The 26496-nt window shown below is 34.8% G+C and overlaps 3 protein-coding genes across 3 annotated transcripts; 1 reads left to right on the top strand and 2 right to left on the bottom strand.

Moving 5' to 3' along the window:
• Positions 1-7406: 7406 nt before the first annotated feature.
• On the top strand, positions 7407-13563 carry LOC107471073 (alpha-mannosidase 2). The gene is made up of 4 exons (XM_016090516.3): positions 7407-8215; positions 9023-9172; positions 9397-9429; positions 10294-13563. The coding sequence occupies exons 1-4, from the start codon at positions 7667-7669 to the stop codon at positions 13030-13032; spliced, it is 3471 nt and encodes a 1156-aa protein (XP_015946002.1). The 5' UTR covers positions 7407-7666; the 3' UTR covers positions 13033-13563.
• A 146-nt stretch (positions 13564-13709) lies between these two features.
• On the bottom strand, positions 13710-15088 carry LOC107471054 (3-ketoacyl-CoA synthase 7). Its single transcript, XM_016090497.3, has one exon. The coding sequence runs from the start codon at positions 15086-15088 to the stop codon at positions 13736-13738; it is 1353 nt and encodes a 450-aa protein (XP_015945983.3). The 3' UTR covers positions 13710-13735.
• Positions 15089-17027: 1939 nt separating this feature from the next.
• Positions 17028-18338, bottom strand: LOC107471102 (uncharacterized). Its single transcript, XM_016090548.3, has one exon. The coding sequence runs from the start codon at positions 18180-18182 to the stop codon at positions 17184-17186; it is 999 nt and encodes a 332-aa protein (XP_015946034.1). The 5' UTR covers positions 18183-18338; the 3' UTR covers positions 17028-17183.
• Between the last annotated feature and the right edge of the window lie 8158 nt (positions 18339-26496).

The following is a 26496-nucleotide window of genomic DNA, read 5'->3' as shown; positions in this document are numbered from 1 at the left end:
AACAACATCACAATCACATGAATTATCTCAAATTGCATTATTAAAAGAAGACAAAAGAACAAAAATATCTCAATTACAAAACCTAGAAACAAAATAAGAGAAATTACAACAAGAGGATAGGGATAGAAAGAAGAACCAAAGTGTAGCAATCATCAATTGAAGGTAGAAGTAGAAGGAGACTTGAATTAAACCTAGAACTACGAGATCCTAATCTAACCCTAATTCCTAGTCCTAATTCTAGAGAGAAGAGAGAGCTTCTCTCTCTAACTCTAACTACTTCTAAAACTAAATTATGACTAACGATTAAAAGTATGTTGATTCCTCTTCAATCCTTGGCTTAAATAGCATCAGAAATGAGTTGGATTGGACCCACAAGGCTTCTAAAATCGCTGGCCACGTATTGCATTAAGTGGGTCATGTGCCACCATCGGCGCGTCCGCGTACTGTGCGTGTGCGCGCTCCTATGCGCGATGCAACTATGGCAAATCTTATATCGTTTCGAATCCCCGAATGTTAGCTTTCCAACCCAACTGGAACCGCATCATTTGGACATCTGTAGCTCAAGTTATGATCGTTTAAGTGCCAAGAGGTCCGGCTTGACAGCTTTTCGGTTCCATCATTTCTTCATGAGTTCTCCAACTTTACATGCTTTGTCTTCATTCCCTTGATCCAGTCTTTGCCTCCTAAATCTGAAATCACTTAACAAACATATCAAGGCATCTAATAGAATCAAGGTGAATTAAATTTATCTATTTTGAGTCCTAAAAAGCATGTTTTCACTCTTAAGCACAATTAAAGGAGAATATACAAAACCATGCTATTTCATTGAATAAATGTGGGTAAAAGGTTATAAAATCTCCTAAATCAAGCACAAGATAAACCTTACAAATGGGGTTTATCAATGGGGCCTGCGGGTTTCTTCATCTTGTTGGGAGGAGGAAGCGCGTCCATGTCATCGTCAAATTTGCCGTTGTCATAGTCCTCATCATCCTCATTAAACTCGTCGTCTAATTCGTCATTCGTGAAATCCTCCTCGTCTTCAGGCATGACGAACTTAGTAGCCTTAGCAGCATATGGGTTCTGATGAAGGGGAAGCTTCATGTCCTTGAATTGAGGAAGCTTCAGATCTTGGAATCCTTTTATCTACTGAAGTTGCTGAAGCTGCTGTTGTAGCTGTTGTTGTCTCTGAATTTGTTGTTGTAGCTGTTGTTGCTGCTGTTAATGGGGATTTGGCCCTTGCTGACCAACACCATCACCACCACTACCACACCCTTGGGTGGATGCTGGTTGTTTCCTCCACCCTTTTGGTTTTGCTGACTTTTGTTGTTGTTTCCTCCTCCGTCACCGCACCTTTGGTGTAAATTTGCATTTTGTTGAAGTGGTTAGGGAGATGGCTGTTCTGATTTTGATTGTTGTTAGGCTTGGGTGCAGCACAGAGCTTGGCATATTTGCCTGATTTTGAAAGGTTCTTGATGAGAACGTTGGGGTCTACATTCTCTGAAACCGTCACCTTCCCCTGCTCTGCATCTATCTCAGTTGTAAACACCCTTGATAAATATCATTCAACCTCTCAGATTCATCAAATTTTTCTTTTTCCTCTTCTCAACTATAATAAATGAAAAAGCACAACATTTTCTTTTCTTTTATCTGAATCAGTGTGTAATTAGCATAAGAGAATAGCAATACCATCAATTTTCTGTAGGATTTTCTTTACTTTCTGCTTGCACCTATCACAGTGTATGTTCACTTTAAAAACACATTTATGCATGCACAAGCAATCCCAACAGCATACAACAACTTAAGATAGGTTTTAATTATGAAATAAAAACAAACGGCGGAACCAAAAGAAAAGGAAAAACTTTTACTTTATTAGAAATGTACAAACTACAAAGCAAATAAACCACACCAATTAACAAGTGCATAAATGCTTCTAAACTAATTGTTGAAATTTTCTTTTTGTAACAACAAAGACAGAGGCTTTGAACATGAACAAGTACCTGTATTTTCAAAAATTCTTCTTTACTACTCATTCTTTACACATCATGGCCCATCAAGTTTTGGCACACAGCAACATTCTCCACATTTCTCAACCTTGAATTTGAAAGCCATCGGCCAATCGTCGGATGTAGATCCTACCTTTGGGGGGGTCAAGGATTGCATAATGGAATCGCTCCTATAGAATTTCAGATTGGCTAATCTTTCCAGAGTAAAGAAGAAGTTGTGTTGAGTGCAAAGGATTATATCATCCGTTGTGGAGTTGAGTATAGGGTATTAGAGTCAGATCATTTTAAGTACCATGAGAGATGTAAGGAGTTTGGTAAAGGTTGTACGTGGTTGATTCACATCACACTTCGGCAATGAAAGAGTAACTAAAAGGTTAGAAGGTACAATGGACGTCACACTTGCTTGGCTACATCAATTTCAAGTGATCACCGGCAGCTTGATTATCATATCATTTGTGCGAGGATCTTCCTTTTGGTTAGAGCCAATGCTGCGATTACGATAAAGGTGTTGCAACAAGCTACAAAAGGAACCTATGGATTCAGGCCTACTTATAGGAAGATTTGGCTAGCAAAGCAGAAGGCAACAACACATATCTATGGTGATTGGAAAGAGTCTGATGGCGAGTTGCCCCATTGGATGCTTAGTGTGTAGTCCACCATGGAAGGAACCATTGCACTGTTGAATACTTCTCCTATTAGAGTTGGTGATCAGGTTGATGAATTTACCGTGTACTTTCATCGTCTTTTCTAGACATTTCTTCCTTGTGTTGAGGCATTTCGACATTACAAACTATTGGTTAAAATTACAATACTAGATCTACAACAAAATATAAGAACAACATAAAGGAAATTACAGTAAAAGAATAGAAGAAGATTGAATGTAACTACAAGGAATTGAGAAGATAGAAGTAGAAGAAGATGAATCTAAATCTAGATCTAAGAACTAAACCTAATCCTAATCCTAATTCTAGAGAGAAGTGAGAGCTTCTCTCTCTAGAAACTACTCCTAAAACTAACTATCTATCTAATTATCCCCTAATTAGTCTATGGATGTGAATGTGTGTCAATGTATATCAATCCCCTTCAATCTTTGGCTCTTATATGCATTTTGGCGCCAAAGTTGGTTGCTGAAAACCTTCCAAAATCGCCAGGCACGTGTTACATTAATGAAGTCATGTGCCACCATCGGCGCGTGGGCGCACGGTACGCGTGCGCGTCCTTGGCCTGTTTCGTAATGTGCGCGCGAGCGCCTTGTGCGCGTACGCGTGCTTGGTCGAAATCAACTCTTTGGCTTTTTGTGCTTCTCTCCACTTGCATGCTTCCTTCCTTGCTTCCTTTGATCCATGCCTAGCCTATTTCAATCCTGTAATTACTAGCAAACACATCAAGGCATCTTATGGAATCAAAGAGAAATCAAAATAAGGATTGAAAAGCATGTTTTTACACTTAAGCACAAATATGGGAGAGATAACAAAACCATGCTAATTCATAGGCTAAATGTGACAAAAGGTTATCAAAAATACTCTAAATTCAATACCAAACAAACCGTCAAATTGGGGTTTGTCAAGCATCGATGGTACTCACTTGTATGGTAAGTATGGAGTTACTTTACTTTTGGCTATCGCACAAGATGGAAACTCGAATATATTTCCCATTGTGTTTGCACTTGTGGAAGGAAAAAATGCGGAGCCCTGGTCTTTTTTCTTGGCCAATCTGCGACAATACGTGACTCCACAAGAGAGTATTCTGGTGATCTCTGACAGACATAATGGCATCAAGACTGCATTGAAGGCACTTAATAGTGGTTGGCTACCTCCTCATGCATATCAAGCATTCTACATTCGTCATATTGCAGCTAATTTCTCCATCGGTTTCAAGGGGCAAGATGCAAAAAGGCTACTTGTGAATGCTACTTATGCAAAGACTGAGGCTAAGTTTGACTATTGGTTTGATATTTTGAGGACTAAAAATCTGGCTATATGTGATTAGGCAAACAAAATGGAATATGATAAGTGGACCTAGCACCAGGACAACGGCAGACGCTTCGGTCACATCACCACCAACATATCTAAGTGTGTTAATTCTGTTTTGAAGGGCACAAGGAATCTTCCAGTCACTTCATTGGTAAAGTCCACATACAGACAGCTTGCAGAGCTGTTTGTGATTCGAGGACAGACGATAGAGGCGCAATTGGGGACGGGGCATCAGTTTTGCCAGGCGCTGGTGAAAGCAATAGAGCACAACTTGAGATATTCAAGATGCTTCATTGTCACTCTGTTTGGCAGGCATCAGTCTGAGTATACTGTGGTTGAGACGACTCCTACTACTAACTTCTCGCTGGGTACGTATCGAGTTTTTCTTAGGGATTATACCTCCGATTGTGGCTTCTTTCAAGCTCTCCATTACCCATGTTGCCATGCGATCGCGCTGTGTTCAGTCGCGATTGAACTGGGCTACATATGTTGATGATGTTTACAGCATGACCAAGGTGTTCAACGTACAATGGATAGGGTTTTCACGGCCTATCCAGAAGAACTTTGGCTGCTATATGACAGTCCAACTGTCATTCTTGATCCTAATATGAGACGTGCAAGAGAAAGGCGATCGAGGTTCACCAGAATTCGTAATACCATAGATGAGGTTGATCCTACTGGACCGAAGCGTTGTGGCCTCTACAGACAGCCCGAGCACACTCGCAGGAATTGCTCTAAAAGAGGCTCAATGGCCGGAGGTGATGCATAGATGTTAAGATGTCTTTCTTTTAGTTTGTGTTGTTCTTATTGTTGTCGTTTTATCTTTATTTGAGGTAGTATGAAATAGTGTACTGGTTTAAAAATCATGTAGGTAGCGTTTGGAAGAGAGACATAGACTGAGAGATTGAGACTGAGAGGCAGAGATTGAGAGACAACGATTGAAATAAATCTTAATATTGTGTTTGGTGTAAAGTAGGAGAAAGAGACTAAAATAAGAATGAAGCTCTAATTTAATTTTCACAAAGAGTAAAGTTGAAATTAATTAATTGAAATGGGGGTATTTTAGGTATAAAATGTTATTATAGTTTCAATCTCTGTCTCTGAAAATTTTAGTCTCCTGTGTCCCCATTTTTTGGAGGTACTGAAATACTGAACTTTTGGGGATAGAGACTGAATTTTAATACCAATCTCTGTGCCAGCAAATATGATATTGAGTCCCAGTCTCTCAGACTCCGTCCCAATACCTCAAAACAAACGCTACCGTATGGATTCATGTTTTGCTCTGTGGACTTGATCTTTTGGTTTTTCGTTAATTTGATTCCTTTTAGATAGAAAAGATGCAAAAAAAAGTGACCTAAAAGGTGTACATCTAAATGTAAATATAGAAGGCGTACACATAAATAAAAATAGTCATACAGATAAACATACATAAGCGGGATACATATAAACAAAAACACACATACAAATAAACATACATAAGCGGGATATTCCTGTTGGTGATCCAACGTGGGGAACCACTAGAAGATCCAAGACTATAGTAGCTAAAGAGGACCAGCCAAGTTGGTGACATTCTTATCGACAACTCGACACATGCATATATACAACCATGCCAACCCCAGCTGTAACTGCCCATCTCATCAAGCTTTACCACAAATGGCAACCACCGAAGGTGAATTCGATTTGCACTCTTGTCACGAAACAGTTGTGTGGATAGCAGCATCCTGATGTACGCACATGTGTATATGCAAATAGTAACATCACTCACATCGGCTGGTAGCACCTTAAACCTCTCATGAAACCATGTGAAGTAGACTGTCATCTGCTTGACTTTAGTCGGTGGCGACAGCTCACCGAATAACTCTTGAAATCACTCACAAGCTGGTCTGCCATCCTCCATAAAGTATTCGAAGTCAGTGAGCCACCCACTCACAGTCTTCCCATCCACAGGCAACCCCAGCTGATGCGCCACATCCTGCAGCGTGATTGTGCACTCTCTGAACGACATGTGAAAGGTGTGCATCTCAGGACGCCACTTCTCAATGAATGCGCTCAGTCGCTCACCATAGGCTCATCCAACAAGAACCAATGACTGTTCAACCTAACCAAGTGATACAAGCCAGCGCTTTCTAAATAAGGTATGATCTTATCATGCAATGACATATTCTATTGTCTCCGAACGTTGTAAATATACCTACTTGGATGCATCATATGATAAAAATAACTACACTCTAATTAAATTCTTATACATACAATCCCAAACCATAAATTATTACTAAAAATGACCTAATCCGGTGCAAAAACCACATAGTTGTTATCTAACTAATCTTTTAGAAGTGAGAATAAAAAACATAAAAATTCTAATATATTAAAGCCTAATCAATAAATTACTCTTAAAAAAAATTCTAATCAAAATTCATATACACGAATGTGTGTTATCTATCCAATCTTTTAAATACGAAAAAACACCAAAAATATTACGTAACAAAAAAATTTAATTCCACTTACATATTTAATAATTGCGTAAAAGGTATTCTAATCCGGTGCAAAAACTACATAGCTATTATCCGACTAATCTTTTAGAAGTGATAATAAAAGACATAAAATTTCTAATATATTAAAGCCTAATCAATAAATTACCAATAAAAAAAATTCTAATCAAACTTCACGTACACGAATGTGTGTTATCTATCCCATCTTTTAAATGCACAAAATCTCCAAAAATATTACGTAACAAAAAAATTTTAATTCCACCTACATATTTAAACAGCTACAACTCTTATAGTTAAAAGAAAACAAACCTCTTCATTGATGCTTTCGGCGGCGGCATGTGCAACTCATTGAGCCGGTACAAACGATTTTCGTCCACCATGGTATGATCTCTCTAAATTTCCCAAATTCTCTCCCAGTCTCCTCCCTCTCTCAAACTACAATTTTCTCTCTCAAACCAAATGTTTCCTCTATAACAAATCAAGAATCCATTGTTGGCTATCGCAGTATTAGCCAGCATACACGTAAACCGCTGCACCTTCCAGCAGATTAGGATAACCGCTACATGAATCGTTGGACCCTATAATGATTTATACATTGTTGGATTTCCTTCAAAAACTGTAACATTTGATAGCCATTTCTGCATGGCATAAAATGTAACATAATTCGTGCTACCTTGGTCCTTGGAGCAGATTACGGGCGAGTGTAGCAGTTTACATAAAATTAAAATAGGACAAAGATGTAATCTATTTTAGAAAGTTGCAATTGCGTAAATTCGAAACCAATTTGATTTATTTATATAACTAGTCCAAAAAATATTTTTATATTATTGTACCAATCATAATAGATAAAATATTTTTTTCATAAAACATAAATTACTTTTATTTTAAAAAAAATTAAAAAATAATTGAAAAAAAAATTTAAATTCTGATCTTTTATGGTTTTTTGGGCAACACAGTTGTAGTCTGGTCTTCCCATTGATCCTAAACCCCAACACACGTTCGATCCCACCACCACTATCAATCATCATCATCATCATCGAAGACGTAGAACACACACATCGTAGAACTCACCAAATCCAAAACCTTGTTTTTCTGTCGTTCCTTCTCTTCTGTTTTCATCAGAATCCAACCATAGATCCCCATTTCATGTAAAAACGAAAAAAAATCACTTTTTTTGTTTTTTTTTTTCCATCTTCCAAACATGGCCTTCAGCAGCAGACGCAGTGGAAGCTGGGGCCAATCGATTCTTCCATCATCAAATCCAAAATCAAAAGTACCCAGAAAGCAAAGAAGAAGAGCACAGCTCAAAGATTTCATCTTTTCCAATTTCTTCACCATTGGTCTTGTTTTCTCCTTCGCCCTATTCCTCATAATCCTCCTCCGATTTGGGGTTCCCAAACCCATCACATCACACTTCAGGGGTCGTTCTTCTCGATACAGAAAACCCTTAAGCAGAAAACCGGTTCTTCTCAAAGGAAACAGCAATGTTAACTACACTGCCATGGCTGCAAGTGTTGATATCACTACCAAAGCTCTCTATGACAAGATTGAGTTCTTGGATGTTGATGGTGGCGCTTGGAAGCAAGGTTGGAGTGTTACTTATAAAGGGAATGAGTGGGATAATGAGAAACTGAAGGTTTTTGTTGTTCCTCATTCGCATAATGATCCTGGTTGGAAGCTCACTGTGGAGGAGTATTATGATCGCCAATCGCGGCATATACTTGATACCATTGTTGAAGCACTTAGAAAGGTGGCAAAGAAAAAGAAAAACTCTGATCCTTTTGTTTTATTTTATTTTTGTGTTCTTGTATTTCCATTGTTGCTTGGCTCTATAACATTATAGTATCGTTTGATGCATGTAATAGACACTACTTAGTAGGATAAAGTTTAGCTTATGTATAGTTGTTTGTTGCTTGTATTAAAATATAGGTTTAGAAGATGGTGAATTTTGATACACCGAAGGTATAAACTTTTTTGCATTCTCATATGAATATGATCATATTGTTGCTCTATGTGTGATTCTTGAGGTAACAATAAGTGATTAGGTGAACGTGTGAAAGTGGCAATGTTATGTTAACAAGCATTAGTCTAACCAGCAATTTCCGATTTTCAACAGCTTAGCTAGCTATATAGCATGTACTTACCAAAAAAGCGGTTATAGTGTTGTTGGTTGAATAAGTTTGACTTTTGGTTAATATGAAGTGATATGAACTATGTCTATGAATTACTATATTTTCTTGAATAATTTGGAGTGGCTGAATAAGTGTGTATCTAGAATTCTACTTGGAACTCCAAAACCCTGGTTTTGATGCTTCATGATGGGAAATGAAACATCGATGTATGTTGGTGTTCTGAGAGGGGGATTGATAAGGGCAAAATTTTGTTGATTGTAAGCCCCTCTATTCCATATATGGTTCTGTTTTCAGTTGACTCCTCCAGTTCGTGCTTGCTGTCATGCTGGCGCAGGGCTTTGGTCCTTACCATTGTTAACCATCTTTAGTCTTCAGTTTGAAAGGAACCTGAATTTTGAGATTGACTAGGTAATTTGGATATGCAGGATTCTCGCCGGAAGTTCATATGGGAAGAGATGTCATACTTAGAGAGATGGTGGAGGGATGCCTCAAATGAGATGAAGGAAGCATTCACCAATTTATTAAATAACGGGCAACTAGAAATTGTTGGAGGTGGCTGGGTGATGAATGACGAGGTAATTTATTTTGATTTAACTCTGAATATAGCTTCATTCCTATCAATAAAGTGCATGCTCTAGAAACATTCCTGATTTCTTTTTTTATTAAATAGAAAAGGGAGCGTAATTCTCGATGGAATATTTAAGTTTAAATAATAATCTCTTTAAAAACTTCTCCATCGTTAAAGTCCTAACGTGGATTTTCAGAATCTAACTTTTTATGTTTATTCTCCTCTATGCAGGCGAATTCCCATTATTATGCTATAATTGAACAGGTATGCTGAAAGATTTATCTTCTTTATGCTTGCATATATGTGGTGTTGTATTGATGTATTTTTTTTCGTTGATCATTATTCATTATTTCAATAATAGGAACAGTCCAATATGCTTTCCTACTAACTTCTTATGCTTCCCCACTTTTTAGCTGATTCAGTTAAGTCACTGAGTAAATGGTTCTTTATTTAGGAATGCAACAAGTGATCTATTATATGCCTAAATATACTACTGATGATCAAATTTAAAGTCATTATGTTTCTCTTTTGTGCTTATTAATAATTTATTTGGGCATCATAATGTGATATGAAGTTTAATGAAATATATGTTTGAGATGTATCTTTTCCTCCTCAACCAAATAAGTTTTTATTGATGCTTTTAAATATTTTTACTATCAATCTTTTAACGAAGGTTTCTTTTTGTATTTTAGCAAAAATATTATCTTAGTTGGTGTTTTACCCACCCATTATTTGGATAAAACAGTCTTATATTTATTTTAAGATTCTATGGTCTGTGATGTATTTTCATAAGTTTTATCTATCAAAATGGCATCTAAGATATAGTGCTGTTGCAATTAGTAACGCTAAATAAGTTTCAACTCTTCCTAACCCAATAATACTGTGTATCTTGGTCATGTCAACTTATATAAATCTTAACTCTTTGCAATACAATCGAACTCAGTGTCAATGGAATACGTTTTCTATTTGGGTTTGTCGATGTACTTAGTACTCATTTATCAGAATAACTTGTTTCCATTGTTCAATCTGTCAATCATGTGATTTCATGTTCGTGTCAAACTACAACATTTAGCTCTAGAGATTTGTTATTCGATGCTGGTACTTGATCTTTGTAAAATTATGTATCAGGTGACAGAAGGCAATCTGTGGTTGAATGAAACCCTTGGATTCATTCCAAAAAATTCTTGGGCGATAGATCCATTTGGTTATTCAGCTACCATGGCATACCTTTTGCGTCGTATGGGTTTCGACAACATGCTTATCCAGAGGACCCATTACGAGCTGAAGAAAGAACTTGCATGGCATAAGAATTTAGAATACATATGGCGTCAGAGCTGGGATGCAGAGGAAACAACTGATATTTTTGTCCACATGATGCCCTTTTATTCATATGATATACCTCATACATGTGGCCCCGAGCCTGCAATTTGTTGTCAATTTGACTTTGCTCGCATGCCCGGTTTTCCTTATGAACAGTGCCCATGGAGAATAAATCCTGAGGAAACCACTCAGGATAATGTTCAGGAGAGAGCACTTAAGCTCCTGGATCAATATAAGAAAAAATCTACTTTGTACCGAACCAACACTCTTCTTATTCCTCTTGGTGATGATTTTCGCTATATTAATATTGAGGAAGCAGAAGCCCAATTCAGGAATTACCAAAGTTTATTTGATTATATTAATTCAAATCCCAGTCTGAATGCAGAGGCAAAATTCGGCACTTTGGATGATTACTTTCAAACCCTGCGTGAGGAGTCAGAGAGAATAAATTATACTGTTCGCGGTGAAATAGGGTCTAGTATAGTTGAAGGTTTTCCTTCTCTGTCAGGTGATTTTTTTACCTATGCTGATCGGGAAAAAGATTACTGGAGTGGTTATTATGTTTCACGGCCCTTCTTCAAGGCTGTGGATAGGGTACTAGAGCAGACACTTCGCGCCACAGAAATGATGGTAGCCCTAGTACTCGGAATATGTCATAGATCAAATTGTGAGAAACTGGGAACGGGGTTTTCATATAAGTTAACTGCGGCAAGAAGGAACTTGGCTCTTTTTCAGCATCATGATGGGGTAACTGGTACTGCTAAAGATCATGTGGTTATGGACTATGGTATGCGGATGCACACTTCATTACAGGACCTGCAGCTTTTTATGTCGAAGGCCATTGAGCCTCTTCTCGGTATCCGCTTTGAGAAATTAGATGTAACTCCGGCTCAGTTTGAGCCGTCATTGGTGAGAACTAAATATGATGCTCAGCCATTGCATAAAGTGATTGGTATTCGGGAGGGTGTTTACCAAACAGTGGTACTTTTCAATCCTTTGGAGCAAACCAGAGAAGAAGTTGTAATGGTGGTTGTTGACAGTCCTGATGTTACTGTAGTTGATTCTAACTGGAGTTGCATTCAAAGCCAAATTTCTCCGGATTTGCAGCATCATAATAGCAAGATCTTTACTGGGAAGCATCGACTTCACTGGGAGGTCTCCATTCCTGCAATGGGGTTGGAGACTTATTACATTTCGCATGGTTTTGATGGCTGTGCAAAGGCAGTGCCTGCAAAATTGAAAATTTCCTCCAAATCTGGTTCCGTTCCCTGTCTTACTCCGTACTCTTGCTCAGAAATACAAGGTGATGTGGCTGAAATTGAGAATCAGCATAAAAAACTTACCTTTGATGTGAGGAATGGTTTGTTGCAGAAGATATCCTTGAAACATGGTTCTCCAACTACTGTAAATGAGGAAATCGGTATGTATACTAGTTCGGGTGGAGCATACTTGTTCAAACCTAGGGGTCATGCTCAGTCTATTATCGAAGAAGGTGGACAATTGCTGATCTCAGAAGGCCCTTTGATGCAGGAAGTATACTCGTATCCGAAAACAGGTTGGGCGGATTCTCCCATTTCTCATAGCACTCGCCTATATAATGGAGAGAATACAGTCCAAGGGTTTGTTGTTGAAAAGGAATATCATGTGGAGATGAATAGCCATGCTTTCAATGATAGAGAGATGATAGTTAGATACAAAACAGATGTTGATAATAACAGGATATTTTATTCTGATTTGAATGGATTTCAGATGAGCCGACGGGAAACTTATGATAAGATCCCCTTGCAAGGCAATTTCTACCCTATGCCGTCTCTTGCATTCATTCAAGGATCCAGTGGCTCACGGTTTTCTGTCCATTCTCGGCAATCACTGGGTGCAGCAAGCCTTCAAGATGGATGGCTAGAGATAATGCTTGACCGTCGCCTGCCGAGAGATGATGGTCGTGGTCTCGGCCAAGGAGTGACGGATAACCGTGTGATGAATGTTGTCTTCCACATAACTTTGGAACGTAACGTTTCTGCCGTCACAAATTTGGGTTCCAGCTCTTTTGCTTTTAGCCCTTCTCTTTTCTCTCACCGAGCCGGTTCTCACTTGAACTATCCACTACATGCATTCATTTCCAAGAAGGCTCTGGACCTATCCGCGAAGCCACCACCTAGATCATTTTCTCCTCTGGCTGCTCCATTGCCATGCGATTTGCACATAGTAAACTTAAAGATTCCCAGGCCCCTAAAGTTTTTGCAGCAAACACCGGAAGGTTCTAGATTTTCCATAATTCTGCACAGGAGACATTGGGATTCTTCATACTGCCGGAAGGGAAGATCACAATGCACCAACCTGGCCGAAGACCCTGTGAACCTGTTCTCCATGTTCAAAGATCTTGCAGTCGTGAAGGTCAAAGCAACTTCCTTGAATCTTCTCCATGAGGACCCGGAAATAATGGGATTCACGGAGCAGTTTGGAGATCTTGCGCAAGAGGGGCACGTTGTCATGTCGCCCATGGAACTGCAAGCATACAAGTTGGATCTGCGGCCACCACTACAATAGAATCCTCATCACTAAGCCTTTTTGCCGCTGATTTAAGCCGAATTGCAAGGAATGGTAAGAATGAACTATTCTCAAACCGCTTTCTCATGTAACCATTGTGTTTAAGGCAGTGCAGGTGAAAACACAATTTAAGGTAAAATTCAAGGAAAGAGCAACGGATTCGGCCGAGGAAGTGTGACCGGAGACTTTTGTAGATTGCCTCTTAGTAACAATGTATGAGCTGATAGCACCTTGCGGCTTCTTGTTTGTTCAGTATGTTTCTGTTTTCTTGAACTTAGTTTAAAACAAAAAGGGTGAATTTTGCTTTATTGGCTTGCATGTTATTGTAGAACACTTCTCTTAGAGGGAGGTTAGTGATACATGTACAGATCTAATACCTCTATGTATGCTAAAGCAGTTAGTTCTTTCTTTGGTTGTAGGCTCAAGAAGTTAGCAATGTTGAACATTGACATGATTGTAGTTTTTGACTCTTCATTCATGATGAGCACTATGAATGATGCTTGAACATTATGAATGATGTTCTGTTTAGAATTTCATTGCAACACAAATTGGTTGTAGCCACTAGCCACACAGCAACAAGTAGATTGAAATGCTTTAAAATACATGATGAAGACATTGAATTAAAATTATTCTATCCAAATGACATTGCAAGCTATAGAGCTAAATGATTATGCTTCTTGAACCTACAATATGTTTTTTCCCTTCAACAATCAAACACAGGTATCTCAATTGGATATGAATGGATTATACCAGACCATGCATTCCTTTCATTTGGATCAATGTCAGCAATGCATTTCCATGCTGCACTGTTACACTTGAATCCACTTCCAAATCCAATTTGCCAAACCCTATCTCCTTTCTTTACCTTTCCTTTTGCCTCCAAATAGCACAGTTCATACCATACAGAAGAAGATGAAGTGTTGCCGAATCTATACAACGCCATCCTAGACGCTTCTCCGTCTTCCTTCTGCAGCTTCAAACTCTCTTCTATGGCGTCAATAACCGATTTGCCCCCTGCATGAATGCAAAAATGCTGGAACGCCTTCCTGAAATTCGGTAGATAGATTTTTTTCTGGTCTCCTGATGGCAAGAGTTTTGTTTGAATTGCTGACCATACGTAGCGAAGCAGCTCCGAATATGGTAGGACAAGAGGGCCTAGCTCTCTCATGTTGGTCCTCAAAGCCGACCCAGCAACGCGAAGAAGCTCACGTGACAAGGAAACACCAACGACACCATCTTTATCAGGATCCTGGTACACAGATTTGTATGCTTTTTCGTCTGATCCTAAATGGGTTCTCACAAGATGTTGAAGTTCATACTTGGCGATTTTCTTGTCCTGTTTTCTGTTAGAAATTAAGATCGCTGCTCCCCCCATTCGGAATAACACGTTCGTCATAATCTTGGACTTCGATTTCCCTTGGTATCCATTCGGAGCTATAGCCTCCGTGGTTAGAACCAAAGCCAATGAGTTCTTATGAACTCTGAGAAGATCTTTCACCAAGCTTATCGACAATATTCCGGCGCTGCAGCCCATTCCGCTGAGGTTGAAACTCTTTATGTTGCTTCTGAGTCCAAATCTGTTAATGATCATGGATGGAATTGAGGGTGTGGGACAGAACAAGCTGCAATTTGAGACAAGGATATCAATGCTTTTGGGATGAACATTGTGCTTGGACAAAAGGTCTTTAACAATTTCGAAAAGAACCATTTCCATCTCTGCAACTCCATTCCTCAAAGAACAATTTGGTGGGATTTCATGAACTGGTGGTGGCATGCATGACTCATCTCCAATCCCTGATCTTTCCAACACTCTCATTTCAAAGTCTAAGATATCTTGGTCAAAGTTGCAAAATTCAGAGTGTTCTACGAAATGGGAGTGAGGAACTCTTAAATGATTAGGAGGTGAATAACAAACATAGTCAACAAGGTAGACACCATTGGATCTCAAATAAAAGAAAAGGGATATCAAAATTATTGATACAATTGCAAAGTATTGTGTCACATAGATTGAACCATCACATATGAGAGAAAAATATTTGCATACAAGAGTTTCCATGGTCATAATAAGCTTATAATAATTTTGTGTGTTTGATATATTATTACTTCAAATGTAAAGAACCACTTCATTTTAGTAAGTAAGAAAGAAGTTTTGTTTTGTTGTTATTCAAGAAAGTGGTTTCAAAATGCAACTACTCTTATCTCCTTAGTCTTTTCTCATGCAAATTGGCATCCCGTTTGCGTGACCTAAATTTCATACAGCAAAAAATAATCATAACATTCGTGTTGCATTCCATTTTCTAGGGAAATTGACCCTAATATGTGATAGTCACAATGTTTGTGTGACACTTTGAGCTAACCATATAACATTAAAAATGGAGTAAATGATAGAACTAACCTTAGTTGAGTTCGTATGGTTAAACCCTAAACACTAAATCATAAGTTCTAAATTTCAATTTTAAACCCTAAATTTTGTATTTGACAAAGTATTTGTGTATTTAAACCAAATCTTTGTGAAAATATTTGGATAATTATTTAAAAAATATGTAAAAAATACCAATGTCTCATTTTTTAATTTTTTTGAGAATATATATTTAATATCTAATAATCTTTATAACATTTTTAAATCTTTCAAAAATTTATTTGCCAACCGTATCTTTCGAGATAATTTTTTCCAGCAATATAAAGTTTTGTACTATTTTAATAACTTATTCATAATTTTATATATTATTAATACATCCAAATTAAACTCTAAAACTAAAGAAATCAACAAAGTTTATGGGATTGGAATTTTCTCATTGTTCTTAAGGGTAAACGTTATCCTATTCCTCATGCATCTAGGTTTTTCCTCTCCAATCTTTCTTTTGCATGTGCTTGAACTAACTCACTTTTTGTGACATATGCTCATAGATAAGATATGAGTGGTTTCGTATTTGTTCATTCGAATACTTGAAAAATCTTGATCATGTGAGCGGTGTTTATACCACACATACACCAAATAACATGAAAAACAAAACTTCCCCTGCTAATGCTTTCATCATAAATAAGATTTAACAAAAATCTAAAATTTTCTTCCTTAGTGTTTCGGACATGTCTATCTTCTCTTGTTAATTTTTTAAGTTGAATTAACTTCTCCATGCAATTGCCAAATCCCGTTGGTCCAAAGCTGCTAATATCTAGAAAGACCATTTCTATTACAACTTGTAATATTATTCTTCCTTTTTTTTATGTGTACATCAACTTTTACTATTCTACTATATGATTACTTTAGCACATATAATACAGTCTTTTGCTTTTCTGGGCACACACTTTAGCATAATCTTGTTATCCAAGTTTGTGCCGTGTGAGACCCACACGATACTGCAAAATAAATAAAAAATAAAATAAAAAACAAACTCTGTCAATTTAGGCTGCATTAGCAATTTAGCACACCATATTCATATGCAAAATTTGCTAAGCACACCCATCATCCTTCTAATTACTTGTGCCGATTGTGTCGCCAATGCCGCAAATATAGATTTATGCTGATTTTATAAGAAACCTAAATATCGTTAATTATATTACTATCATTATCATATGATACAGTCATTATAGGCTTCTCTAATAAGAAATCCTTCTGTGAGTTGGCACATGAAAAAGTAAACCCATATACTGGCCATCCTTCTTTTGCTGAAATCCACTATATCATGTCATGTGTGTGCCGATTCAATTCCAAACAAACCCCACCAATCCATTATCGTTAATTTCTCCTAGAAAATCATAACTCATAGGAAATTAAAAGGTTTAATATATGAATAAATTATATAATCTCAAGTAAGTCACAATTCACAAAACATTTCTTTCATGCTTGTCACAACATACTTGTTACCTAAAATACAATTAAAATTACAATATTATAAATTATATAATATATGCAAATATTAAAAAGAATTATACGTTAAATCTAAATCTATCTCATATTCTTATTAAATATTAGTTATTAGCAGTATACTATGTCATTAAATTACCAAAAAAAATCGTATTAACATGGTGAGACCCTCAGCAAAAAGTAGGGGAAAAAACAAACAAAAAATATTACATAATTTGATAACCAAATTCATAAAATAAAAAAATAAAATAATACTCTAAATAGTTAAATATCATTAAAATTGATATTAAAAGGGGTGCAAATTACGACCAACCCCATTGACATTTGCGAAAATTCCAATCAACTCCTGCCTATACGGAAACACCGACTTCCTACCGCTCTTTCCATCACGCTCCACCGACGCGCCGCCGTAACCGTCACCAGATCCCGCCTTCGCTGCCGCAACCTTGCTTGTCCTCTTGCTCGTAACTCCAAACACAAAATCACGCTTCTTATCAAGATCACTACCACTACCACCGTCACCGTTACCGTTACCACTGGTACTACCCCTATTCTTGTTACCCTTTCCATCGCTGTGGCTCCTAAGAAGAAGTTCTCGAATCTTCCACCGCTTCGAAGAAGAGGTGCCAGTGGAGTTGCTCTTCTTGTTATTCCTGTCCCTCGCAGCTACTTTCGCGTTATTTGGATTCCAAACGCAGTACGTTCCTTCTGGAACTCTTTCGAGACTGTTATCGTCGTCCACGACGCTGTCGTTTTCAGACGAACACGATTCCTCGAACATCAGCATCCTTAGAGGTAAACGACGCTGAATCGTTGTGGAAGCATCGTCGTAATTAACGGGAACGGGAGCCTCTTGTTGAGAATAAACCGAAGAAACGACGGCGTTGTTGATGTCGTTTCTTAAAGGAGCGCCGAAGAGAGGGTACATGTACAGAGGCCTGATCTGACCGTTGTAGAAAATGTCATCTGCGGAAATTGGCGAAGTGTTTTGTTCTCTTGAAACGAACGTGAACTCGAAGTCATCGTCGTCGTTTTGGTTGGCTTTGTCGTCGTTTTGGTGGCGGTGGTTGTCGTTTTCATTTTCCCAGGGCGGGAAGAGCGACTCGTCGTCGTCTTCGAGGACGGAAGCGGCGTCGTTTTGGTGAGGGTTTTGGCGGAGCTCGTTGATGACGCGGGCGGCGATATCGGCGAGAGTTTCGGAGGAGTAGCTGCTGAAGCTGGGAGATGGTGACACGTGTAAAGAAAAAGAAGAAGAAGAAGAAGAAGGTTCATGTTGTTGCATCATGGCAGGCACTTTTGCTTTGAAGAATGCGGTTCCGTTTTGGCTTTACCTTTCTTTTTTAACGCAGAGAGAGAAATAACGATGAAAAGAAGGAAGGAAAGAGCGAAGAAGAGTTTGGTTGAAATGAAGGAAAGTGTGTGGCGGTTGTGAAATGGGATATGTCATATATAGGGTGTGAATGTGAATGTGAATGGCAGGGGTTGTGGAACTTGCTTATTAGCTTAGATTTTTATTTTTTGGGAATTTTTTAAAATTTTTTAATTTTGTTTTTATGTGTATATGTATAAGACAGATTCTAAAACACTAACAAGAAAGATAACCAGTAGTTGAGTTCATAATTTACTAGTTAAGTGGTCTATATAAGTTTAGTTTAGAATATTTTATTCGCTTCTACTTTTTTTTATTGTACTATCTTTAATGATATTTTTTTTAAGTCTGTTAGGCAGTTATTATTATTTTTCTCAACAAATAACGAATATTTATAGAACATTTTAAAGTATTAATATCAAAATACAAAAACCAGTAACACAAAAGCAACAAAACAAGAATGTAGCAGGAAAAAAACTTCAAGTATCGTGTTTATTTTGATAAAGTCGTAAAAATGTGAAAAATATAATAATTTATGCATGAATATTTTTTTATTAATATGTAAGTATATGTAATTAGAATAATGTTACATATTTAAATTTTTTTATGAACTAAGCCTAATCAAATTTAACAATAAAATTTAGAATAATACTAATCATAACTAATTTTTATTATTAGACCAACTTTGTGTAAAATTAATAACTAAAAATTATTAGATAATTTGACAAATTTGATTATTTATTTACAATATAAAAAAGTTTGTTGTGTTAATTATTATTATTATTTCGTGTCAGTAATTTTAGTTATTAATTTCTCATTCTTAAAACACATCATAATCTTCCGCTAATTTTACCTACATGCTGAACTACTTAGTAAACTTGTCCTTAGAAAAACTATGCAAAGAAAAAGTGCACATGAAAGTAAGAGAAATTAGAGAATGGGACAGTGCCCAATTGGGTAAGACTGTGCTAAAGTTTGGTAATGTATGTGTGAGCCCATTAATTCACGCCTGCCGCCATCACTCACTCCTTCTTCCTCGATCTCACTAGTCATTATACACTTTTTATTTTTAGTTTAATCGGTCTGTCATTTTTATAATTTTATTAAATTTATACTTATATTTTTTAATTAAATTTGTATATAAAAAATATTAAAATTAATAAAATATTTTTCTTAAAAATATATAATCAAATATTTAATTAAATTTTTAATTATAAATATTTTTAATTTATAAAAAAATATTCTATTAAATCGAATATTAATTTTTTAAAAATTTAATTATAAATTTAATAAAATTATAAAAATTAATAGAATAATTAATTTTTAAAAAAAATTCTCATCTCAGTAGACCTTCAAAAGAAACTTTTTAAAATATATTATTATTATTATTATTATGCTGCGGGTGTGATGTGAACTAGTTTTTGCTTGCTTAATTGACACGTATCACGTGTTACGATCTTGACACGTGTGTGAAAAGCGTAGAAATACACAAAGGAAGGTTGGTAGTTCTGCAGTCGTTACCTGTATTTTTTTTTTCCTTTCTAGAACTACCAATGTATGATTCAATTTCTAGGTGATGGAAGAGACGAAGAGTGAAGAGTTTTTATGTGGGGGTTTTCATTCATTAAGCCTTTATTATATTATTATTATTATTATTATTTTTATTTATCTTATCTTATATATACTTTTCAAATTGGAAGTGCGAAACCAATGACATCAAATCATTGGGGGATCGTCGAAGCTTGATGATGAATTTGATGATGATGATTGATGAAGCATTAAGGATCAATCGCATACATGGCCCCACACCATTTGTTTATTCTTTCATCTATTGATTAATTAATTATTAATTATAATATATAAGATCTCGCCAACTTCTCTACATGACTTTTATCGTAGTTATCTAATTCGGTTCGGTTTGATCGGTCGAAACTCGAATAAAAAAACAAATTGAATCATCATTTAAATATTAAATAATTAATTTGATCAAATTTAATCAAATTTAATAAAAATTGATGAAAATTAACTAAAGAAAATATTCCAATCAAATTGACTAAGTTATTATTTATTTGCAATCGATGATTTTTTTATTAAAAATATTACGTGAATAAATTAAATTATATTTACAAACTAAACAAATATTAATTACAGTATATTTTTTATTTTTATAATTATAATTTTTATTTTTTTAATAAATATAAACTAATTGATAAGTTATTAAAATTTAAAAATAATAGTTAATTAAATATAAAATAGAATTAAAAAAATATTTATTATGAAAATAAAAAAATTTGTGTAATTATTTAATTATGATCAAATTAAATCAACCAGTTTAATCTGTGATATAATTATTTAATTATAATCGAATTAACTAATTCAATAATTTGTTAATCTAACTTGTCCGATTATGACAACTATGATTTTTATAATAGCTAAATCCCTCCTAAAAAGTAACATTAATAAGAAATCACTCTAACTAGTTGATTCCTTAACAAAATTGCAAGTATTTGATACCGCTGCGCAAACCATAATTCTTTTTATGATCTGATAATTTATTCATTTACAGTTATGAGAAATATATATACGAAAAGTAGTCCGGTGGTAATAAGTTTTGATTGTGCTGGATAATTGATCAAGGTACTTAGCTTGATCAAATGCATGTGATGATTGAGAAGGAAATAACAACAATTTTCTGATAAAAGAGTTTCGAATTCGGCATGCGAAATTACATGATTTTGTGTTTAAATTTGTTAGTTAATTTTTACTATCAATCAAAATGATCAGGCTAAATATGAAACCAGACAAGTATTTAATACATAAGTTATTAAACTTACCATAAAATCAGTTATTTCAAAAAATTAAAATAATAAAAAAAACCACATAAATAATTATATTTTTAGTAATTATTTTATATTAAAATTTTTTATTAATTTTTTAAAATAAAAATNATATAAATAATCATATCTATAACCTATAAACTTGAAAAGGAAATATTGCTAAGTTGGATGAAATAGTGGCTAATGGATATGGGTTAGGGTGTTTGCGGTGCGGTTTGGTTCAATTTTAAAAAAAAATCATCCGATTCGAATGTTTAATTTATGTGTAGTGCGGTTTGGATTGGATGGATTTTTTTGAAAATCCAATCCGATTCGATTACAAGTGGTTTAGATCGGTTTGGATTTGCAGTTTTTTAAATAAAAATAAATAAATACATATAACAAGTTTCAATATCAAATTTTAAATAACCAACAATGACATAACAAGTCTTAACAATATTTTAAAAAGCCAACGATAACATAACAATAGAAATAAAATTATAGGTTAGTTAAAATAAATAAATAAATAATATTTTGAACATAAAATATTTATTAAATAATAATAATAGATAAATAATAGAAAAATGTATAACAAATTGAACATATTATAAATATAATTATAAATATAATAATATTATAGCACATTGTGCGATTTGGATTGGATTGGATCGGTTATGAAAAATAGATTTAAAATTCGATTCAATATAACGGTTTGCAAAAAATAAAATTAAATCAAATCCAAATAAGTGCAGTTTTAATCGGTTTTTAATTTGAATTAAATTGAATGAGTAATTTAATTTAAATCGGTTTAGATTTAAATACCTCATAGCTATGAATAAAGGGCGGTGAAGTATCTAACCGGTTATTAAGTTATCAGTCTTGGCATTTGGCAATTGACATTATTTATAGGTAAACTACTAAAAATGTAGTTGAATTATTTTAATGCTAATAAAAAATATTATCAGATTTTATTATCAATAAAAATATTTAGTTACAAATAAAAACTTGCTCCGTTAACAAAGAAATATAATGTGGCTGCGCTCATTTATTAGAGTTTCATTTTTTACACAAAAATTCATAATATTTTTATTAACAATAAAATAATTTGGGTAGATTTTCAGTGGTTTACTTTATTTATATTTTCTTCATTTTCCAAACCCCAAACATTGCGCTCAAAAGGCAGATGACATTCACGGATTTTGGGCAAGAAATTAAAGGGTAAGTAAGTAGTGGTAGACACATAATACATACGTGTGATTAACTACATTGCTCACTTTGCTTTCGTTGCTCACTCTTTTCATGCCACATACCACTCTTGATAATGACCATGTGCGTATGTATAAGGGTAGTAACACGTCACAATTACCATTAATCTGTGTTCACACTTAATAAAGATTCCAAACAAACATATTTTGTAAAGGTACATGTTATAATAATTTTATAAATAATATTGAAATTTAATTTTTATAATTACAAGGTTTTAGAGTTTGATTTTTGTATTTAGATTTTTAAAAATGAAAAAAATTAGTACACAGCAAAAGAAAAAAATACATATTTATGGTACATAGTTTAAATAAAAAAAAAGTTTTTATAAACTAATTTAGATTGGTCAAGTAATTAACTCACTCCGTCATTGATTTATTCTAGTAAATATTAAGAGTTAAATCACTACAAGAGAGGTGTGAATTAGCAGCAGTTTTAAACCGCCGCAAAATCAAATGCCAGCGGTTAACCGAACCGCCATGAACATGAATGCTCGCTAAATCAAAATTTTGCGACACACCAATAGAAAACCGCTGCCAAATGAGACTGTCATGATTTGCTTCAAATTTACTAGTGATTTCCAAACCGTCGCAATTTGTTATGATATGTCCAAATTCTCGCACGTTTAGCGACGGTTTGAAACCGCCGCTAAATGACACTATAGTTTTGGTTACAGTTACCGGCGGTTGCAAACCGCCGCTAGATGTAACAGATTTTGGAATCTTTGAACCCAAACAGAGGCAGTTTAAAATCGTCGCTAATTTAAGAGAAATTAAAAAAAATTTGGACAAATAATAAAAAACACACATAATTGGTTTAAAATACTATTTAATTATTTTTTTAATTTTTTATATTTTTTATTATTTTAAGAATGAAAATTTTCAAAATTAGAATCTAAACTTGTAGCAAAAACAAAATTGAAATATACGCAAAACAAAATAATATATCCATCAAAATACGAACAAAAAGAAATCTCTTTCAAAGAGTTGCTCAGTCTAATTCAATAAAATGTTTGCTTTAATGCAAAATATCTCCAATCCTAATATTCTATTTTTCACTCTATCATTCCACGAAATTCATCCCTGCAGTGATATATTGTGGCAGCTCCTCACCCTACCGTTGAAACAGATAAATCAGAGCACTCTCCATCGCCTTCATCTTTTTCTTCTCTGCTGCTGCCTCATCCTCCATTGCCTTCCTCTTCAACTTCTCGCCTTCCAGCTCTGCCTGCAGTCCAAGCATAGTTTCCTCTGAGTCTCCTCTAATTGGACTCCGTTGCCTGGCGCATGTGAATTTGGACCGAAGAGTTGACTAGGAGTCGGTCCAAAACCCACACCACGTATTCTACCCAGTTTATCTTTTTCGAAAACCTGAGCAATGAATCATTTTGATACAACACCCTAAATGACTCATTCTGTTGCTCAATTTCCTCAATTCTTTCCTACAGACACAAATTAGCAAATACAATAATTTTGTTGATGAGTTCATCTCATGTTAAGAACAAACCAAAAAATAACAACATAGGACACCAACCACTATAACTAGTTGTAAGGAATAAATGAAATTCAATTATTGAAATTCTACCCCAACTGTTTCTAAATTATATCGAAGTTCAAAAAATCTAAAAACATAACAGGTATATAATCTTGTCTTATATATATAGTAATTTATTGTTCAGTAATCCTGAGTATAATTCAAATCCACTACACCATGAATTAATCTCTAATACGTCAAGTTAAAGAATAATGTGAGAAATCTAAAAAAAATCTTTACAAAAAATGATATGATAAATATTTCTATTTAATAACGTAAATTTTTAAAATAAATAATTTTATCGTATAAATTCTCTCTTCATAATATGAGTTTGAAGATATATAGTTAAGGGGCGTGAAAGACCTCATAAGTACAACTTGCAAGTTGCAAGTAAAGCAGGTTTAAGGATCGTTGACAATAATTTTTTGATATTTTGTGGAGAGATATAAAGAGTGAATTGTGCACAACGTGACAAGCTTTGCTTTCTTTTTGTTTTTGTTTATAAGCAATCATGTCAGTATTTTGCAACATACATGTAATTTTGTTAGTAAAAATTCTTAATTAAACAACAAAATTATTATTTATACACCAAAAAATTAACTAAATAATTATTAAACATATAGGGCCAATAAATTATCACTTGACAAACGTTTCAGCAGATATTCGTATACATTTCATCTTTCGCAGTTATGGCTTCAATTAACCATTTATAGAAAGGAAACGAATTTCTTATATTTCTTTCTTATTATGTTAGGTATGTTCGTAATTTATAGTATGGGTGGTATGCATAATTAGAAAGTAAAACTTTTTATGCATATATGAAATATATGTATATATATCACATCTTGGAATCCTAAATTTAAATTTTTTTTATAGAATATGTTTTTACCTTCTATTTGGGTGATGATTGGTAGCGCACTACAAGAGACACGCTGAATAGCGGTGGTTTTTTTAAGAATTTGCGGCAGTTTTTAACTGCTGCGAAACGAAATTTCAGCGGTTCCACAAGCGCGCCTATTAAGGGGTGGAGATTTGATTTTGCGGCGGTTTTGAAAAATCGCTGGCACAACCGTTGCAAATCAGATAATTGACTTTGCGGCAGTTGCAAAACCGCCGCTATTTTGACCAGTGGATTTAAAAAAAATCTGCGACAGTTTTAAATCGCCACAGATTTGAGTGGGTTTTTGTTTATAGATAAAGCTTCAGGAAGCTAATTGAGTATATAATAAGTTAACATTCAACTGAAGGAAACAAAAAGTGACACTAAAAAAACATAAATATCTCTATCATGGAAATATTCAGGTCAGTATCACAGGGAGGCCAAGTATGAATAACACTAACATAACCGTGTAACTCACATCCAACATCCATCAAAATAAGATCTCCCTGTTTAATCTGCCAAATATGTGATAAAAATTGAACAATAAAAAATAAATACTAGGAGACAGCATTTGGTGATGATAACAAAATTAAGCTTTTGGTTATTTCCCAAATAGTGTATGACACTTGCATTCAGCCCACCACCAACGATAGGATTGAATCTGTTATGAAGTACAATAAAGGACAAGAGAAAGCGTGCAATTAATCATTGATAAATGTGAAAGGTTCTTAAACTATCAATTAAAAACACAAAAGTAATCATAAATGAAAGAAATCCTTAAGCAGTTCATTAATTCAATAGAGAGGCATTCACTCCATTCGCTGTGCTCCTCTCATTTTGCATTCATATTCAATCTTTGCAGCTAGCATACCTTTAAAAGGGTATATTTTTGAATGCAGCATAGTCAACAAAAGGGCCTATTCAAGACAGATAAGAAAGGTTCAAAGTATCAATATTTTAGTGCTTCAAAAGAGAAAGACTTAAAGACTAGTTAGTACTCCCAATTCTCAAAAAGAGACTTGTGTACATCAGACAGATAGTACCTTTGAAGCTGTGCCTTGATAATGTCAACAAGATCGTGAGCTGTAACACTGAATAATAAGCAAATTTAGAAGCATAATCCATATATAGCATAAATCAACAGCTCAAAATTGCATCAATTCCAAGAGAGTGTAGATTATCTGATCTGCATGTCTACTAAAACACCGCCCCTTTCCAACCATAACCAAAATACTAGTGTGATATCTATTAAACAAATCTCAATTCTTTTCAATTGAATCTCAAAAACTAACGATTCAAAATGCCACCTAGATTAATTAATTACAAATACATGTAAAAAAAAATACAATACCATTTCAACAATTCAGTTGATACAGGAGAATATAAAATAGCAGGTATGTGCACAATAAGACTAAGCACTACACATGCATGTTATTCCATATTTTTATCTTATAAAGACTAAGCACTACACATGTATGTTATTCCATCACAGCCAAGCTCATATATACAATTCCTCTTTTATGGTTTTTATGTTAAAAAATAAAAAAAGCTAACATGTCTAGTGAGACAAACATATATGCACAAACCTTCTTTGTCAGAAACATAGACAGATAGAAAAATAGAACATGAAAAAGAACAACTTGAAGATAAATAAAAAAAGGGGTAAAAATTGAAAAAAATAGCTTTTCACTTAATAATGGCATAAGAGACAACAATTTAGCACCCTTAGGCCTCCAAA

This window comes from Arachis duranensis, chromosome 10 (genome assembly GCF_000817695.3).
Source record: "Arachis duranensis cultivar V14167 chromosome 10, aradu.V14167.gnm2.J7QH, whole genome shotgun sequence".
Taxonomy (NCBI): Eukaryota; Viridiplantae; Streptophyta; class Magnoliopsida; order Fabales; family Fabaceae; genus Arachis; species Arachis duranensis.
Note: the sequence above shows the minus strand (reverse complement) of the source record. Positions and strands in the feature narration are given on the sequence as shown.